Genomic DNA, 20,137 nt, shown 5'->3' with positions numbered 1-20,137 from the left:
CTTATCTCTAGTTTATGCATGCTTTTGTTACATCACTGCAAAACAGTGTACATAAGTGTTCCATGTATAGGCACTGTATTGTATAATATTCCATAAACCCTTGAGCCCTCTGGTTTAAGCCTGATGTTCTCTGGTGTGTTGTGTCATATCACCAACACCTGTGAAATGGATGTAAGGAGATCTGAGAATGTTTTGTTACGATCTACACTGTAGAAGGTTGCTGCTGACTTCCTCCCTCTCTGCTTACCACTTGGTAGCTTTTAACTTGCTCCCTCTCTACTTACCACTGCAGACTTGATAGTTTTTACTTTCCCACCATGGTTCAGAGGATCAGTGAACAGTGATGTGAGATGTGCAGGAGGAGGAAAAAGGGAGAAAGCTGCATATTTCAGCTTAGGGAGTTTGTGACAAGGTCAGGGTGAGCCTCTTCACCCACCTAACAAGCCATAAAACTAGAGGGAGTGGTCTCAAGTTGGATATTAGGGAAAATTCCCTCTCTGAAAGAGTAGTCGTGCTGGAATAGACTGCCCAGGGACACTTGAAGGTATTCAAGAAGCTTTGAATATGTGTATAGTACTGTTGTACTAACAGGCAATGTTAGTAAATGGTATGATTTAGTGAGGAAATACTGATGGTAGGTGATGATTGGACTTGTATGATCTTGCAGGTCTTTTCCAGCCTTGGTGATTCTGTGATTCTATTAACTGTTCGTGCAGTGCAGCTTTGCATTCTTTGCACTTGGAGGTGCATCCTTTGGCTGTCACATGAAAATATCAGCATTGAAATGTGAAGTCGTGGTGGTGCTCTGTGTATGATTTTTTTCAAGTTATAGAAGAATTTGCCATTTTTGTCTTAAGAAATTTAAAATGTGGGTATCAGAATGGTATTCTGGCTTCTTAAAAGCATAATTATAATTTCTATGTTTGGAATTGGTAACTTTCTATCATCTGCTTAAAAAGTACAGGGACAGTTGTATACGTCAGTGAAACAGAAATTTCCATTTTTTCCTTAAAGGGAGAAGAGTGGCGTGTTTTCATTTTGGAGGTTTATTTTTACTCATTAGAGCCTTTCTCTTTTTATCTGTAGTAGATTTCGGCAGTCTTTATAGCACAAAAGTTTATCACTACTTTGAGACATATTACAAGTATTAATGATATTATAAGCATCGTTAGAGTCTTTGAACACAATGATAGTTGGTGAGCTCTTTTGAATGTTAGAACTCTGCCAGGTAATTTAAATCTACATTTAAAATGGAAAAAAATCTTTGTAGCTTAGGTTTATATTTCACTGTTGTTGTTTTTCTTTCATTCAGATATAATTCTGGGTGAAGAGAAATGATACAAAATACCTGAACTTGAAAGTTTATATTGTTCAATGTGCATTATGACTTGGAACTTTGAGTCACGTATTTAAATTGTAAATAGTGTTTTGGAAAGAATAATCTTCCATTAATTGCATTCAAATCTATGTAAATGGGATAAGACCTGCAGGGACTGATGTACAGCTATCCTTATGTGGCAGATTACAAATTCAGTAGGACAGACTGAGTATTTGTATACCAGAAAATGGAGAGGCAAGATGCTTCTAGTTTGGATTATAATGGGTAAACAGCAACTGAACATGAGCTGATAGCATTTGCACAGCATTCTACTGTACTGTATGAAATATGATGGTTTTGGTCCCTGCTAACTCGGGCATTTTGGAGTTAGGTACTGTTTAGTGGTATAGAGTTTTTCAGCCTGGTACTTGTTTCAGGAATGAAGCCATGAGCTTTGTCATAGAAATAATCTATCTTGGGTTTGATTTCTGTGCTTGTTCCATTATAAACACTTCCAGTAATTACAGAGTCAAGAGTGAATGCAACAGCAGTGGTGTGTTGGAATTTCTTTTGGCTTCTTTTGCTATGAAACACCATATTTTAGGAGTTTCTCATTACTCAAGCTGTCATGCAAAACAAAATAAGCACTGTCTTTTTTGCTCTTTGTGGTACAACATCTTTCTTCCTTCTAAGACAATAAGACAAAATAAAATGTAAGGCTGCAAGTTTTGGTTCTTTGACGTGTTACAAAACGTGTTGCCAGCAGATAGGGTGGTAGTTTATAGCAACTTTAACTGAACTCTCCTGTGATCCCTGTGGGGTTTGTTATCCTTTTTGGAAAATGCTGGTTTGTGAATTGCTGAAGTGTTTCCTTTATCTTGTACTTAAGCATTTTAAAAAAAGTGAACATTGTTTCTTCTTTGTGCAGATGCCGCTCAACCTCACTAACGCATTGGCAACAGCAAGACAGCTCTTGGCTTACACTGTTGAAGCAGCAAATTTTTCTGATAAGATGGATGTCATTTTTGTGGCTGAAATGATAGAGAAATTTGGAAGATTTGCAGAAAAATATAAAGAGGTAACTGGATAACTTGCTGCTGCTTTAAAAATAACCAAAGTGTCCTGAAGTATTCTGAGCAGTGAAGCCTTCTCAACAACAGATTCAGGCATCGAGTTAGTGGTTTATCAGATTCTGTTCCATGTTTTTGTTTGTTTAGTAGGTCCCTGAAGTTGCTGACCCATGGTCACAGGCTTTGCATTCGCGCTGAGAGCATCCAGCATTCACTGGACCTGTAATGTGAGTAACACCTCTGGTCAGCACTGGAGCAGGGAGATAGGTACAGTAAGTCTGTTTTTATTTAATATGGAGTGGGTCACACAGGTTTTCATTGGTTTTTTATTCTTATCTAAAAAGATGAATAATGAAAGCCTCAGAGATCCTCTCAATAATGAATAAAACAAGACTTACATTCTCCCCTCCCACCATGGTAGGATGTCTTTATTCAGTATTGAGCTGTATCTCTAAGGTTTTCAGAATTCCTACATTTTGAAGGATAAGACATTAAAATAAAATCTTAGAGAACGCTCATTGTTGGGGAGAAAAGTGTGAGTGATGAAATAGTCCCACTGATGGGCAGGAACTCTCTGTTTCACTGCTGAACAGAGGTTATATTGATCTCACTCTACAGTGCATGTTGGGCAGCTGTGGATTACAGTGCTTTGATTTTAAACTTTCACACACACAAAAAAAAAGCAGACAAATTTTCCTCTCTACCCCCCGGAAAACCATAAATGCTGGCTCTAAATTCTTCACAAAACTCTTTGGAGAATTTTCAGTCTACGATTCATTCTTACAATCATAGCTTGCAATTTTTTTGGTACATCTTGCAATTATACAAACAGTTCATTAAATGGCTGATTTTGTATCCAGCTGAAAGCAGAAATATTTTAGAATGCTGTGTGATTTGCTACATTATAAGGATACTCTTTTCTCAGCGGTGACTTACTGTCTATAGAGCTGCACAGTCTGGCACTGATTTGCCATGTTTGAAGTTAATAAATGATACAGAGAAGAAAAAGTTAAATTTGTTGGTAATTTCAGGCTTATCTTTTATGTTCTTTTATCTTAATTGGTTTGATTTTAAATCAGCCTTGTTTTAATCCGTTGGTGTGAGTGCAATTTTTTTTAATGCTCTACTAGTTAGGAAGACTGACATGTTTCTTGTTAGTGTCTCAGTCTGCAGAACTCTTTTTAACTGTGGGTGTGATATTATGGTCACTTCATTGTGCATTACTGTGGCTATTCTGAAATACAAATACTGTAAATGGTAAAGTGTTTCATTTTTTTCATGTGAAAAGAAGAAGCTGAAGACACTCAGAAGGTTCTCAATAGATTGTCATAAATTAGGTTGCAGCTTGAAAAACTTATGCATACGTAAAAGTGAAAGATTAATGTGCATTATTTAAAATATGATTTCAGGATCTTAATACTAATAATGTAAAACTACATCTGTAGATGTATAAAATATATGTAGATGTTTAAGGCATGGTATTGTAAAATAATAATGAGCATCTTCAATTAATTTAAGTTTGATCTATTATTGAGAATTCAACAAAAAGGGCTTCAGCCTGCAGATTTTGCTCAATGCTTTTTGTTAGTTTTTGAGTTTTTATGGTCTATACTGTCCCTAAAAACTCAGTTCCTAAACCAGTTAATATTTTAGCATTCTTGCCTTTATTTGTGAAGATTTTTAAAAAGGAAAACAATCTGCTATGTTCTTATCTTGCTAGCAATGTTCTTGAAAGTATAGATAGTAATTAAAAAAATAATAATAATAATTCTGGATGTAAGGGAGATTATTTCCCTACCCAACCTTGTATTCTTTATGTAGAAAATTACAGTGGCAAAGTGTAGTCTCTGAGAATGGCTTTTCATTCAATTCAGAGTACATGCATTTTCACTTCTGGTGCAGCATTTGTCACTTTCTAAAATGCTGTGAAAAATCTACTGTAGGCCAATTTAGATGCTTGGTAGTTGTTGTGTGAAGGAATGAAGGAATTCAGTCTGTTGGTTTGTATTTCATCACACAGAAGACCAGGTAAGATGTGTGGGCAACATTTGCCACCTCTCATGAATAGCTTTTGACCTAAAACTGTTCGTGTAAAATTAATGACAAGCAAGGAAGGAGTCAAAGAAAGGACAGGCATAGCCAAAGAGGAGACAAAGGATTGTGTGCAAGTTCTTCCTGTATTATTCTATTCTGTTTTTTTCTACCCAATGTGCAGACTCTAATATAGCCAACTCATGGTTATTTGTATTTATTTTAGCTTTAAATTTGATTGTAAATTGTTCTTTTAAACAGTTATCAGAGTAGAACATGGAGTATTATACCTTTTGAATCTTAATGACATACCTGCATTTTTCATGTGTTCTATAAGTGCAGTATAAATATGCAAATTGCATTGGTGTGTTATTTGAGTGCTGATGTTGAAAAGTAGCATTGCCTTTTCTGGTGATTATTCTCCTTGATGTATGTTATTGAAGATGCAAAATAACCCTATTTCTTTTCCTTGTTAGCTTGGCGATGTGATGGTGGACATAGCAAGTAACATTATGTTAGCTGATGAACGTGTTCTGTGGATGGCACAAAGGGAATCCAAGGCTTGCACTAGAATTGTACAGTGTCTACAAAAAATTGCTATGTATCGGCTTGCCAATGGAGCTCAAGTTTATTCCACTGTAAGTATAGGCTTGTTTAGAAAACATTGTGCTGATTATTTTTCCTTGCTTAATAGAACTTAATGTTATCTAAAATGTCTGCTGTTTTTATGTGGGGAAGAGAAGAAAAATATTCTGAATTCCCTTCCAGATACATAGGAATACAATTGCTGCTTTTTTTGCATGCTGTTACAGTTGAGAGTCTCTTAAGTATTATTTGTTATTTTTGTAATGCATACATTTTATTGTTAATTTTTTCTTGTTGTTACAGTATTCTCCAAATATTGCTCTTGAGGCTTATGTAATAAAGGCTGCTGGGTTCACTGGGATGACGTGCACCGTATTTCAGAAAGTGGCTACATCAGACCGTACAGGACTCAGTGATTATGGGAGAAGAGATCCAGATGGAAATCTAGATAAGCAACTAAGTTTTAAGTGCAATGTTTCAAATACACTGTCAAGCCTGGCTTTAAAGGTTGGATATTCATTGTTTTCACCCTGTCTTTGTAATGATATAATAAATATGAATCACTTCGAAAGTAATTTCTAATATTAAAGAAGCATTCTTATGTAATCCAGAATGAATGTGACAGAGGATAATTAAAACGCCAAGGGATAATGTAGTTTGATTTTGGAATAATTTCTTAATAAACATGCTTCTTAATGAGTAGGTGTGGTTTTCCTGTTTGAGACATGTTAAGTGAAAAGATTCTGTGTTTCAAAAGAAGGGAAATTGAAATTCTCTCTTGTTTTAATAGTTATTGTCTTTTATTTTGCTGTATTTTCTTCTCTATTACATATTATATTACATATCAATCAACTTAGTGTTAATCCAACTGGAAAATGGTACACGTGCATGGGCTTGAAAAGCTCATTTTATTAGTATGTTAAAAAAAAGAATAAATATATATTAATTTAGGCACATGTATTAATTTATTTTAGGTGTGCATTTTTGTGGGCATGTACACATCAGAATGACAGAATGCCTTGCACACCAATTTGCTATAATCACCTACTGTGTTTGAACATCACTACAGGATGCATATTTAAAATAGTTGTGTAATTCTGTGCAATTTACAGGCATGCTCCCTTACTGTAATTTATGTACAATGTAACAAAACCTTATTGGGTGGAGTGCATCATTTTCTATGACTGTGATGTGCAGTTACAGGAAATTGTGCTTTGCTGCATGTATGCGTTCCCACCTGGCACTGGTTACTGCTTCCAGTTGCCAAAAGTCTGGAAATTGTTGTACTAACTTGCTGACTTCCACTTAACTTTACTAGCTGTAACAATTAAGGCAATTATCTTAGCACTTTTGTTTTTCCTTTTAAAGAAAGGGATAAGACAATTAATACATTCAGGGCCTCTACAGTGTCTGATTTGGAAGACAAGTTTGTTGCAGTGCATTCACTTCTGATGGTGTTCAGGCAGAGGAGTTGTTTTTGTCTGTAAAGAAAATTTCATTTTCTCTTTTTACTTCTAGAATACAATCATAGAGGCTTCTATCCAGTTGCCAGCTTCCCTTTTCACCCAAAAGCAAAAACGAGAGATCAGACCAGCAGATGAGTCTGTCTACAAGCTTCAGCTTATTGCATTTCGTAATGGAAAGCTTTTTCCAGCAACAGGAAATTCAACAAACCTTGCTGATGATGGGAAACGTCGTACAGTTGTGACACCAGTCATCCTTACCAAGATAGGTTTGTTTTTTATTGTTACGTTTTTATGATCTTTGAGGCCCTTTTCTGGACTTATTTGCGTCAAGTTTGTGCATATTTAAAAAATGATAGTTTGGTTTTTTTTTAGCATTTGACCTGCTGAGAAACTTATGTGCAACTGCATTTATTTTGTAATAGATGGTTTGAACCCAGCCAGTCACCATGTTCCTATTAATGTGACACTGAGGCGCATTGCACATGGAGCAGATGCTGTTGCAGCTCAGTGGGACTTTGATCTACTGAACGGACAAGGGGGATGGAAGTCTGATGGCTGTCGCATTCTTCTGTCTGATGAAAACATTACTACCATTCAGTGCTACTCCCTCAGCAACTATGCAGTTTTGATGGTATGGTACTTAACATTACATGTTCTTTCTGGAACTTAGAAGTGATGGAACCACAATTGTTCCTTGTTCTTGCATTAAAGTAAGCATTCCCTTGTTCCTTTTCACAGAAAGCAAGACAGAAATCTTCAGTTGCTGTTTCTGTAAATATAAATTTTCATTCAAGATGAGGTTTAAGTGGAAAACTGTCAAAGTGGGATTAATTGCTGAGTATTTGAGATAAAAAACAAGTTCTAAAATGCAAGGATAGATAAATAAAAAGGGAGAGAGGCGCCTTCATTTCCTGCACTTCACTTAGGAAGTAGGATTTCTTCTCTGTTCCCAGAGCTCTTCAGTTTGGAATTTGGCCTAGGAAGCTTCCAGTTTACAGCCAGTTACTGTTGACGTGCTCTGTCATCACCATGTATAAAATGTGGTGCTATAAAAGTGGTAAACCAGTAAGAAACAGGGTGAAATTGTAAAAGCCTTAAGAAATAGCTGTTAACTTGCTACACTTGTCATCTTTAGAACTGAATTAAACTATATATTTAGGTATAGTATACATATAAACAGAAATTCTGCTTAAAACTGGTCACGTTTCTGCCATCTGGAGGAAGAAAAATGAAGGGCATACTTAATCTGCAGCTATAAGTGACTTTCTAAATTTACATATGCCACGATTGCATCAATATCTACGTATATTGTGAGACACACAGAACACTGCTGACAATTAGAAGTCAAAAAAGAGGATGAGGCAGTTTTCATCCTTTTCTGCTAGTGTCTGTCCTGTGTGTGCTCAGAACTGGTATTCCTTAAATATTATCTAACGCCCAAAGTGTTGAGCAGTAGAGACAGGAGAGGATAGGTGAAAGAGAAGGAAGACCAATTATCATCTGTTAAGCTGTTCCTTGTGTGTAGTTTAAAACACTGCAGAACTTCTGTCTCTCTAAGTAGCTGCTGAAGATGGTTTTCATTATGCCTGTGTATTATTTAACTGAAAATTTAAAAAGACCATGATAGCCTACTTTCTTAATAGACTCTCATAATGATAAATAAGCCTAGACTCAGATTGCTGGCTCATAGGAAGTTTTGGGGTTGTTTTTGTTTTTTTTTTGAAGTTTGGCTTCTAAATCAACAGTTACTGTTGACATCAAATACACAAATGAGGGTGGCAACCAGGGGTCTGAAAGCAGTATTCATCATCCTGGCTGCATGACTTCTGGCTAATAACTTATTTCATTATTTATTCTTCAGTACCTATTTAAAAGCAGATGTAATGTACTTGTATATCTGTACACATTTCAGAACATGGGGTAAAGTCCTTTCTGATAAGAAAGTTGTATTTTACTGCCAGGTTGTTTTTTCAAGTGATCTAGGAAGATAGAGCTATAAAAATTTCTGTGTTTTGAAACTGCTGCTTAATAATGGAATGGATAAGATTTCAGATGAGTCTCCTAGTTATTATTTTATATATATACTTCTCCTCCTGCAGTGAAGGGGAAAGTAAAAGCAGTGCTTCTTGAGAATAAACCCAGTGCTGCTCGGCTGTAAAAATTCTGTTGTTTTAATGTCATCTCTGCTGTTGTTTATTGACGTTTTATGAATGGATTATTATTTATGGCCTGTTTTGCTCAAAAATGACATACACTTCCTCACTCCTTTTAGTAGGTGTGATTAGTTAAACTCAATAATTAAGCTGTTCGCACTAGAGGTGGCTGAAACATCTGTATAGCTCAGCGTATGGGCCTCTGTAGTGGTATATGACTGTTAAGATAATGAGTGATGGGAATTACCTGATTGTCTCATGCAGCTTTGCCCACATGACAGCAAGAAGAAAAGGGAATCAATGGACATACTCTTCTGGCCTTGTGCCCTACCCAGGCCATACCAGGAATCTGAGCACTAGGATCCATGTTATACACTGGAACAGGTTGCCCAAGGAGGTTGTGGATGCGCCATCCCTGGGCGCATTCAAGACCAGGCTGGATATGCCTCTGGGCAGCCTAGTCTGGTGGTTGGCATCCCTGTCCATGGCAGGGGAGTTGAAACTGGATGATCATTGTGATCCTTTTCAATCCAGGCCATTCTATGATTCTGTGATTAAAAACTGACAGCGCAGTCAGTGAGAGTTCCATTGATCTAGTGAGTATTGGGTCAAGTTGAATTTTCTCAAACATTTTAGAAGTTTATTTTAAATTTTGTGATTTTGTAGCTTTTGTTCTCTATAAACTTATAACTCTATAAACAAATGATACATGACATCATGCTACCTGTCAGCAACTTGGAAGCAGCAACTAGAACTCTCCTGTGGTTTTTGTTCTCAGTTGTATGACAATACCTTCACTCATACATATCACAGCAATGTGCTCCTAGGGATCTCCAGGTGGATATTGGCTGGACCATGGGCAGCATTAGGTTCTGGCTGCCTGAGGTATAATGTCTTATGATCTTTTTCAAAGCATTTTCATCCAGTTGCTGGAGAAAAAAAAATAAAAATCAGGCAGTTTGATCAAATTAGTTTGGAGTAAGGTTGGTGAGTTACTTAGCAGTAACAAATTTATATTCTGATAAAAGAACAATTGAAGGAGTAATGAATACACTGCCAACTCTAATTTGATGGTAATTGTTGGTTCAAGAGTTCTTCTCCTGTCTGTAAAATCAGATTACCCATCTTAACCTTCAAAATAGATTGTATATCACTGATTTTTCTTGAAGCAAGTTGAACCTTCATCCTAATGTTCTGTTTTCTGTGGAGGCTGAATTAGTTCTTCTTTCCCTCAGCACAGATTTGAACTTCGCACAACTCTTGTTGAGTGACTCACTATTTGTAGCTAAGAAAAGCACTTCTGTATACAGTCTATTCTGAAAAGAAAGAATAGCTGTTTTTTCTCTGATAGTAGTTAGGCAAACATATTCTGTGTGAGAAGATACTGAAGCGTTTTTCAAATTTGTTACCATTAGGGAAACAATCCTAGCAAATTGTTTCAACCTCATCTGAAATGTACCCACTACAAAGAATTCCTATTTTTTAGGCTTTTGTAATAAGAAATCCATTACCTCTCAGTTTTCTCTGTTCGGCTCCAGAAAGTTTCACTTGGTCGTCTTTATACCATTTTGGTAGATAGTTCAGTATAATAATGAGATTTCTTAGTAGAATAACTAGTCCAATATAATAATATTGATTTTTTTTTTTGACCCATCTTTCTTCTCAGAGATCCAGCTTTTTCAGTCTCATTGTATGCTTTGCCTGTTGCACTATCCTGTGTGTCAGTGTCTTTCCTGTACTAGCAGGCCTCCAGCTGAATACAGTTCTGCACAGGTGGTTGCACAGTGCTAAGCAGAGGGGAATAATGACTTTAATTCATCTGTGTGTCATTTTCACTGGTACAATGAAGTATGGCCTTGGGCTGTAGTGTATGCTACTGACTTGTGTTCAAGTTCTGTCTACCAGCACCCTCAGGCTCTACTTTCCTTTCATTTTGTTCAGTCCAGCACCTATCCCATACTGTTGCATTCATGGGACTTATTTCATCCCAGAAGCAGAACATTCAGCTGTTCCTTTGATGAAATTCATGACATTTCCCAGCCCATTTCTTTGCCCTTCTGAATATCCTCCAGCCTGCTGATCTACTCCCGCACTTTAGCATCATCTGCAAACTTGATGAGGGTGGTTTCTCTTAAGTTGTCCAAGGTATTGCAGATGCTGATCTTGGAACACAGCATTATTCTACACCCTATGCAAACTTATATGTATTTTAAAAATAATAAAATTTCTTTTGTCAGGGCCACTAATTTGTCTCTGTATTCCTCCATATGTGTGCTTTAAAATATGACTGCATTTATAACATTCAGTTAGAACAGCAGGTGCTTGAGACCCTTAACTAACTGGGGGAGGCAGTGGGGACATAGTATTTTATCTGTAGGGTTCCTGTTAATTCTATGTACGTATTTTTCCTCTCTCCTTCCTACGGAATAAGGAGATGGACTAATATTACTTTTGGTTTTGTTGTCAGGACTTGACAGAAGCTGAATTATACACACAGCCAGCTGATCTTTTGCATCCAGTAATTTATGCCACTGCCATGGTTTTGTTAATGTGCCTCTTGATGATCATAGTCAGCTACATATACCATCACAGGTATGAATCAAAATAGACTAAACTGCTTTCTTAATACTTAGGACAGCCTTTTCTTTTTGTTTTGAACATGACACAGTAATCTGTATCCATATTTTCTTATAAAATTTGTTGATGTGAATAAACAATCGAGGAAGTGACTATTTCTTCGCTTTTTTCTTTTTTTTCTTTTTGGTGTGGTAGTTTCGATCTTGTAACAGCTTATTTCTTTAATTCTTCTCTTTTCCTTTGTGATGATGGCAATGACTACTCTCAAAAATGACAATGAAATTAAACAATGTTCTACTTTTTACATTTATGTTGACATGAAAGCTTGGATCCTGACGTTTTTTTTTTTTTAATCAAGCCCAAGGTAGTTGTATAAAGCTGGTTAATAGGAGGGGGTGTGTTAATTTCTTGTAATGAAGTCCAGAGCTTGTTTGATTGCAAAATGCATGGTAGTCAAAGACATTAACAGTAATTACATCTCATTTAACATGACTGTATCGTTCTTGTTTCTGAAAGATGATAGTGCAGCTATGCCCTGTTTTTATGTTATCTATTTTTTTAACAGCATGATCAGAATCAGTGTGAAAAGCTGGCATATGCTAGTTAACCTGAGTTTTCACATTTTCCTGACGTGTGTGATGTTCATTGGAGGCGTAACTCAGACCAGGAATGCCAGCATTTGCCAAGCAGTAAGTAAACACAGCAGCAAAAGAAAATGAATTGAAATTATTTCCAGAAAGTAATGTTAAGATTTTAACTCTCCCATCATTTTGCTAGGGAAAGTGAAGCTTTAATTATGAAAACTTGCTATTTTGAGGTTGATTTATTAACAGCGAAAATTTTGGAATTGTGCTTAATATCATGTGAAAAAATCAGGTTCATTTCATACCTCTATATGCATATAAACCCCTTTGCTTCTTACAAAACAGCATTGCTGTGCAGGCATTTTCATGGCATTTTCATCAGAATGCTAAATCTAGACGAAGAATCTTTTTTTTTTCTACCTCTTATCTGTTATTTGAAAACTGGAAAAATACTTCCTAAGAGCAGCAGAATTTTTCTTATAGCCAGAAATACTATCACAGTAGTTATTTCACCTTACCTTTTGTTTTTGAGACTTAAAGCTCTCTATAACAGTTCTGTAATAAGTATGTGACATTTACAGACCACATAAAAACTGATTTCTGCAAATAGAAACGTAATTATTTTTACTGCCCCAGGATAACTTAAAAGGAGGAAATGAGAAGTGTTTGAAGCCAAAGACCTGTACTTTCTCTAAACAAACAGCTTTTATCAGGACTCCTCTTTTGTGATTATTTGTTCTTCTGAGATTGAGCCATCTATCATTCAGTTGCCATGTCTCAGTGTTACACTGTTGATTTTTTTGGAGCAATGTCAGTGGAGATTTTTAAAGTGTTTTCCTGCAGTGACTCCTAAAAGTTTCTAATCCTTTACTCTAATGTTTCCTGATGCTTTTGATCGAATTTGCAATTGTTAGATTGAGGGTTGAAAACACTGTAGTAGCAAATTGTCTTTTCTTGAACTAAAATTTTGAAAATTCAAGCTTTATGCCAGTCATCCAGTAAATGGTAATTTTGTAGCTTGGTAAGCTGTAAATGCTTAGGGGTTTATTTTTATTTTTTAAGGTTGGGATAATTCTCCATTATTCCACTCTTGCAACAGTACTGTGGCTGGGAGTGACATCTCGTAATATTTACAAGCAAGTAACCAAAAAAGCAAAAAGATGTCAAGATACTGATGAGCCACCACCTCCACCCAGACCAATGCTGAGGTGAGCCCGTTGGTTGCTTGTGCAATGCTGTCTGCCTGATTTCCATGCTCATATTCTGACCAGAAATTACAAAGGCCAATACTGTTTTTTTTCCACATGCCATTCAAGTCTCTTCAAGATTTTTCTCTTTCCAAGAGATGTTAGTGAGAATGAGGTGAAGGATGTTTGGTCTTACCATGTTTCTCTTTCAGCATCGCTTCTGAGGCTTTGATTACAGCTTTAGGTTAGAACACTTTCCTTTAAATTGCCATGGGGAATGATTGTGAAGAATTGTGTTACCAGAAAATTAACAAACAGTAACATTCAAGGATAGTGTAATGCATTTTTTCCGAAAATGCCAGGCATTATCAAATAAAAGTAATGTTCTTTGTAAAGTGTTCCTCTTTAGAATATTTGTTACTGAAATCACTGAAATGGGGCAAATTAATTATCTGTAAAATGCCCCTTATGAAGTACTTCTCATAGAAAACATTAATGTAATTTGGACACAGAGCTCACTGAGCCTCAGATATTAATTAAAAACTGCTAAGCTCGAATTCTCCACAAGGTGGCAGACATTGATTAACTTTGATTGGTATTTAGAAAGCTTAATCTTGAAATACAGAAGCAGCAGGAAATTAGAACCACTTTTCTAAATATCAGCTAAAATGTGCAGTACAATGTACAAACATATAGAAATAAGGCACTTGTGAGCCAGAAGGTGAGCATTTATACCACTATGCGTTCCCATTGCGTTACTTAGTTTTGTCCATTATGTTAAGAAAAAGAGTCTGTTCCATTTATTGTAGGGTATCATGCATGCCTTCCAGCACAATACTGAATGGCCGTTTTAACATCTGTTGCAATTTTTTTTCCCATCCGTTATTACTATATGCCATTCTTTCTCTGGAAAATTTTCTAGTGACATTACCAGCCTCACAGGCTTGGCTCCGTGTAAACATAAACCTACACACACCTCTTCATATTTGGTCACCTCATCAGTAGCTCTGGAGAGAAGTACAAGTACAGGGCAAACATACTTAAGGTATTCTCAGATTCTTCTATCTCTGCAGACTAGGATTTCCTGAGTGTGTGTGTTTTTGAGTGTGTGATATTTTTGCTCAACAGCTGTGGAAGATTTTTTTTTCACTCCGTTGCCTATTAAATGTGTGCTCAAAATGAGCCTCCCTGGTTTTGTAGCAGAGGGCAAGGACTTCTGAGCAGGATTTTCTTGTTTGTATGGAACAAGTCACCTGTTATTTTAAGTCCTCCTGTTTCTTGAGTTGAAAGAAACAACTGATAGTTTCTGGATAGTGGTTTGGTTTTTTTGGAAAGCCATTTTAGGGGAGAGAAGAGAGGAGTTCAAGGCTTACTGTAAACATGGTCCTTCAGTACAGCAGACTGAACTACATCTGCAAACAATCCAAATTACTTCACTGCCTCACTAATAACATCTTGTCTTTGTAGAACCAGCTTTAACTGGCTGTTTGTTTGAATAGCGGTAGATGTTTGAAGCAGTGATTTAGTAATGTGTAATGATAGATGAGTGGAGTAAGGCCTGCCACAAATACGTGTTTTGTCTGTCTTTCTCCTGTTAACTATATCCTGATGCTGAATAAACAAGTGACAGAACATGATTCTTGTTGGACTGGGCAACTAAGTAATATATTTAGTCTACCTGGACATCCAGGGAAGACTTTTGATTATTTTAGACTGTTTTGTCTTTAGTTGAGGTGAAAGTAACTAGTAAATAGTTTGAAATGCAGTGGGCAAATTCAGGACTGCAGGAATAAATATTTGTTGTTGACAAAACAAGCTACCCATGTATGTACCACAAAAGTAGTTTTCAGTGTGTGTTGATCTGAATTTGATCTCGGTTTGGACAGGATTAACATAAAGTGCTCTACGGAGTTTCATTGATTGGAATGTTTGTTCGCAATTACTGATATCTACCACTAACAAATTCAACATGAATTCATGAAAATTGGAATTAAAAGTTAAAGCTAGATTCTCTGACATTATATACCCTCATCTTTAAGTGTGTATTTTTCATTAACACTGCCATGGAGAAGCAGGATGCTACAAGTTCAGTCCTTTTAAAACAAAAGAAATGACCCATTCTTGTGGCTGATCTTCAGAAAAGTACCCATAATATCAAGCAAATTCACCTTCAGGAACTATTTCTTTCTAAGCGTCCATATTCTTTGGTAATAATTTACAGCTTCTGACTGCCAGCTATTGCATCTCCCTTCTGACTTTATCTGCCTTGTAGGTTTAGTGCCTCAGAGGGAAGTTAGATGTTGAGGGAGTGGTGGACTTACATTGGGAGGGAAAAAATACAATGAAGTAGACTTAAAATTAATAAATAAACAGTTTTGCTGGAGCCCCAACCCAATTCATCTGATTTTTTTTTCTTAAAGAAATGACATATTTCTAGACTCCCAGAAAGCTCTTCCTCTTTTCTACTGAATAAAATAATGCCATTAAGCGGTCACTGATATATTAGTTTTACTTTTTAGGTTTTACCTCATTGGTGGAGGAATCCCTGTCATAGTCTGTGGAATAACAGCAGCAGCAAACATCCGAAATTATGGCAGCAGACCTAATGCACCTTAGTAAGTACCATATAACTGAAAGTTCTGTCATAGTGTTTCTGTCTTTCTTTTCTGAATAATTCTTGCAATTCTGAGCATTGAAGAAAACGTAATGCACCCAAGGTCATTTCAAAGTACCATTTTGAACCAATTAAGTATAAGTTGCTTATGAAAATGTGTTTGTCTTGACTTTTGTTTGTCTGTTTTTTCCAGTTGCTGGATGGCTTGGGAACCTAGCTTAGGAGCATTTTATGGACCAGCTAGCTTTATAATTTTCATAAACTGCATGTATTTTCTCAGCATATTCATACAACTAAAACGGCACCCTGAACGTAAATATGAGCTGAAGGAACCAGCTGAGGAACAGCAGCGTCTAGCTACCAACGAACATGGGGAACTCACTCATCAAGATTCTTTGTCAGTGTCGTTAGTGTCCACATCTGCATTAGAGAATGAGCACAGCTTTCAAGCGCAGCTTATGGGAGTGAGCCTTACTTTGCTTTTGTACATTGCTTTGTGGATTTTTGGAGCTTTGTCTGTTTCCCTGTATTATCCTATGGACCTGATTTTTAGCTGTTTTTTTGGGGCAACGTGTTTAAGCCTCAGTGCCTTTCTTATGGTGCACCACTGTGTTAACAGGGAAGATTTCAGGCACGCATGGATAACAACTTGCTGCCCTGGAAGGAGTACATACTCTGTGCAAGTGAATGTTCAACCCTCCAGTTCCAGTGGAACCAACGGAGAGACCCCCAAGTGTACCAACAGTAGTGCGGAATCTTCTTGTACAAATAAAAGTGCATCTAGCCTTAAAAATTCTTCTCAAGGTTGCAAACTAACTAATTTACAAGCTGCGGCAGCTCAGTGCCACTCTACTTCCTTACCATTAAACACAGGGCCTCAGCTTGATAACAGCCTCACTGAACATTCAGTGGATAATGATATCAAAATGCACGTAGCTCCATTAGAGGTTCAATTTCGGACAAATGGGCACCCAAGTCGACATCACAAGAACAGAAGCAAGGGGCACCGTGCTAGCAGGCTCGCTGTATTGAGGGAATACGCGTATGATGTTCCTACGAGTGTCGAAGGAAGTGTGCAAAATGGCGCACCTAAAAGCCGACCAAGCAACAGTGAAGGACATTCGAGGAGCCGGAGAGCCTATTTGGCGTACCGGGAACGTCAGTATAACCAGTCCCAACAAGACAGCAGTGATGCTTGCAGCACGCTTCCAAAAAGCAGCAGAAATACTGAAAAAACAATAGCTGCCAACAACAAAAAGGATATACTGAGGAAACCGATGGTGGTTGAACTTGAAAACCAGCAAAAATCTTATGGCCTAAATTTAGCCATTCAGAATGGACCACTTAAAAGCAGTGGACAGGATGGACCCTTGCTCACTGCAGACAGTACTGGTAATATTAGAACTGGGTTATGGAAACATGAGACTACTGTGTAGCATTATCTTTCAGTGTGAGACAAATCCATCTGAACTGTGATTACACATTCCTTAAAGCTATTAAATGCTTCTAAAGACTGTTTACAAATTGTAGGTACTTTATGCAGGGATGGAACAGAGATAATCTGCCAAGCAAAAGATTGTATGCATTATTATCTTTATTCTTCTTACAAGGATGAACTTTTGGTATTTTGTGATTTGTGTTTTGGGTTTTCTTTGTATTTTTTTTTATTTTGTAGCATCAATCTTCACAGAGCAGTGGAATCACAAAACTGAGGAAGTTGAAAGGGACCTCTGGAGATCAGCAAGTCTAGCCCCACTGCTACAGCAGGTTCCCTACAGTAGGTTAGAGGAACCACGTGAAACTAAGTTATTCCTGCATATCTAGTTACATAGAGAAGTATATTTCCACTTGCTTCTCTTAGCAGATGGATGTGAAAGGTGTCTAATAAAAAAATAATGTATTTGACTAGTGACTACAGCACAGATAGGATATTTAGGATGGAAAATTGACAGGGAAAAGGAATGCAGACACCACAGGCTTCAAATATAAAAGATAAAGCCTGTTAAATTAGGTTGGAATAATTTTAATAGTTGTTATGTCTGTATTTTTCCAAAGTGCTGACTTCTGCATGTACTTTGTGTGCAGCAGGAGTCTGATACATTAAAAAAAATATCTGTACAGGCACAAAAGACAGAAAGACAACAGAGCAAACTTTGCAGGTTAGGTTTTTTTTTTCCCCGCAAGTTTGCTTAACAAACTAACTCTGTTTAATTAAATTCTGACACATCCATATCAAACACTAATAACCCTCATTCTTTCTGTAGTAAAACAGTAGCTGACAAACTAAAAGGGTCAAATAAGCTCCATTAGCAGTAGAAAAGGTTCCTCCAGATTGAGCCAAATTAGCACAGCAATCACTTCCTTGAATAGAGTACTGATGTCTTCTGTTTCTATATCCCCTTACCAGTGTCTGGATTTTTACTGCATTTTTCAGCCTTCGCCTTTCTTCCACTTGCTTTTGCCTCTCCTGTGTGTGATGCAGGAGAGAAGCCTTGTTTTCATTCCTGCTCCCTCTTCTGAGAGACACCTTGAGCCTTCTTTTGAAATCCCCCTCTAAGCTAAACATGTTTACAGTTCATCCCATCTAGAGCAGAACCCAGACCCTGAAGCTGATGCTACCAGGGGTGTCCCAGTTGGCCAACCAAGGGCTGCATGGAGAGTCCAACTCCAGCCGGGTGGCTTCACTTCCCAGATCACTGCCGTTTCTGTCTGGTGGCTGAGTGTAGTGGGAGGGAGCAAAGGAGAGGCTGGCGGGGCTGCTGATGTGCACTGGGGGAGCAGCCAAATGAGTCTTGCAGAGCGATGCAGAACACAACTTTGTACATTTTTATTTTTCACCTGTAACTCTGAAGATGTGTCCACAATGCATTTCAAGTTTGTATTTAAATGTATAATAAATTGTATTTTCCCCAGCAGCCCAGTGTTGCCCTGATTTATTGGTTTTTAATGACATATTATGGCATTTAACGCCATCTTGAATTTACTTGATGTCTGAAAACTGTGTTGTTGGAAATAGACAATACAAATAGTTCTGTTAATTGAATCGGTGCTAGAGTTTGTTTGAAATGAAGTTATATTCTGTAGAGGTTTGTTGGTTTTTGAAGGCTACTTGTACAGTCTTTCACAATGAAGTGTATTTTGAAAGTTAAAGTCATCATAGTTACACTGCAATTCCATTTAAATTAGAACTTATCTATAAAATTAATCAAACTATGCTATTTAAAATGCAACATTATGAAATAGATTTTTTTTTTCAGCTATGATTATAGTTTATTTAAATTGCTGACTTAGTAGTATCAACAGAATCATGTTTTGTGTCACCCTAATGTTGTGACAAACATGAGGTTGTAGGCAATGTTTGGGGTTTTACTTGTTTTTTTTCTGAAACCCTTTGTATTAAGTAGCAAAAAAATGCTTATATATGACACTTTTGGACTGCATGTGCTTGTCTGCTTGGTTCCCCAATTCAAACTTGTCTCTTGCACTGTTCAGCATGCTCTCTGAATACAGGACTGGCTCTGACATTCTCAGTATTCAGATGTGTTGTTTCATAATGCAAGGACTCATCCAGTTACATTCTGTTATTGCTTACCAGCTCTACTACACCTCCCTACCAGTTGGTTTGGCAGCCTGAACTGATCTTGTATACAAACAACTCTGGAAGGATGGTTTTAGTAGGAGTTGGGTGGAATTCTTGCTGCTTCTGAGGAGTTCCATTCTATGAATCATCAAAGTGATGCTTTGAGGAGTATATAACTGAGTTTTAATCGTTGGACTGCTTTACTGGCTGCAAGAGAGTGAGCTTTTAGCTTGTAACCAACCTCAGAACTACAGTGTGTGTAGATGTGCATTTATAAGTTTCTCCAGTAGAACTGAATACATTTAAAATGTTTGCTTTTTAAGCTGCTGGAGAAGCTTGTTTAAGATTCATTAGACAACTCACTGCTGTACTGGGGAGGGAGTGGAGCACTGACAACCATTTGGGTTGTTGTTGGAGCTTGTGGTATTGGCTGGTGTTTCCCCTTGGGTGTCAGAAGTACATTTTCAACTATGAAGTCAAAATTCGGGTGGCTTGATCAGAATTCCATGCTGACCGTTGTCAGCCTGTCTCTTGATTTGATAACCAAGTGAGAACTGAACTGAGGTCAGAAAGTGTAAGGAAGTGTTAAGTGCGAAGTACTCATCTGTCTAAGCTGGAATTTAAATCTATCAGTACATACATGGTGCCAGTGTAATCATTGGGCTTCCTTACTTAAGTTATAACCCAAACCTCGCATCTGTGTAGGCTAATGAAGCATAGATACAATGCTGTTTTTTATAGCTACAAATATCTATTGCCAAGGCCAATGAGTCAAGCTATTTTGTGTTTTATTGAAAATTGTGTGAATCTAAGTAAATATATACAATCTGTATAATGTAAACAATTCAGGATGTTCTGTAGATTATTCCCTCCTGTCTGAACAGGGTATGAATGGCTTAGGGTAAGAACAGTTACCTTTCAGAAACAGCTTGTCTTTGGCTTCTAGCATCTTTTGCATAAGTTTGGGAGGAA

The 20,137-nt window shown here is 37.2% G+C and overlaps 1 protein-coding gene across 1 annotated transcript in view; it reads left to right on the top strand.

The window, feature by feature from the left end:
• Positions 1–18,500, top strand: part of ADGRA3 (adhesion G protein-coupled receptor A3) — a 51,369-nt gene extending 32,869 nt beyond the window's left edge. Inside the window, exons 10-19 of the mRNA XM_072335785.1 lie at positions 2,247–2,396; positions 4,896–5,057; positions 5,308–5,511; positions 6,523–6,736; positions 6,893–7,101; positions 11,091–11,215; positions 11,766–11,889; positions 12,847–12,992; positions 15,491–15,586; positions 15,779–18,500. Of these exons, the coding sequence (XP_072191886.1) occupies positions 2,247–2,396; positions 4,896–5,057; positions 5,308–5,511; positions 6,523–6,736; positions 6,893–7,101; positions 11,091–11,215; positions 11,766–11,889; positions 12,847–12,992; positions 15,491–15,586; positions 15,779–17,021 (2,673 nt within the window). The 3' untranslated portion in view covers positions 17,022–18,500. The remainder of the gene's footprint in view (positions 1–2,246; positions 2,397–4,895; positions 5,058–5,307; positions 5,512–6,522; positions 6,737–6,892; positions 7,102–11,090; positions 11,216–11,765; positions 11,890–12,846; positions 12,993–15,490; positions 15,587–15,778) is intronic.
• The last annotated feature ends 1,637 nt before the right edge of the window (positions 18,501–20,137 follow it).

The sequence above is a fragment of the Excalfactoria chinensis genome, chromosome 4 (assembly GCF_039878825.1).
Source record: "Excalfactoria chinensis isolate bCotChi1 chromosome 4, bCotChi1.hap2, whole genome shotgun sequence".
NCBI classification, from domain to species: domain Eukaryota; kingdom Metazoa; phylum Chordata; class Aves; order Galliformes; family Phasianidae; genus Excalfactoria; species Excalfactoria chinensis.
The sequence above is the reverse complement of the archived record's forward strand: the minus strand, read 5'-3'. Positions and strand labels throughout refer to the sequence as shown.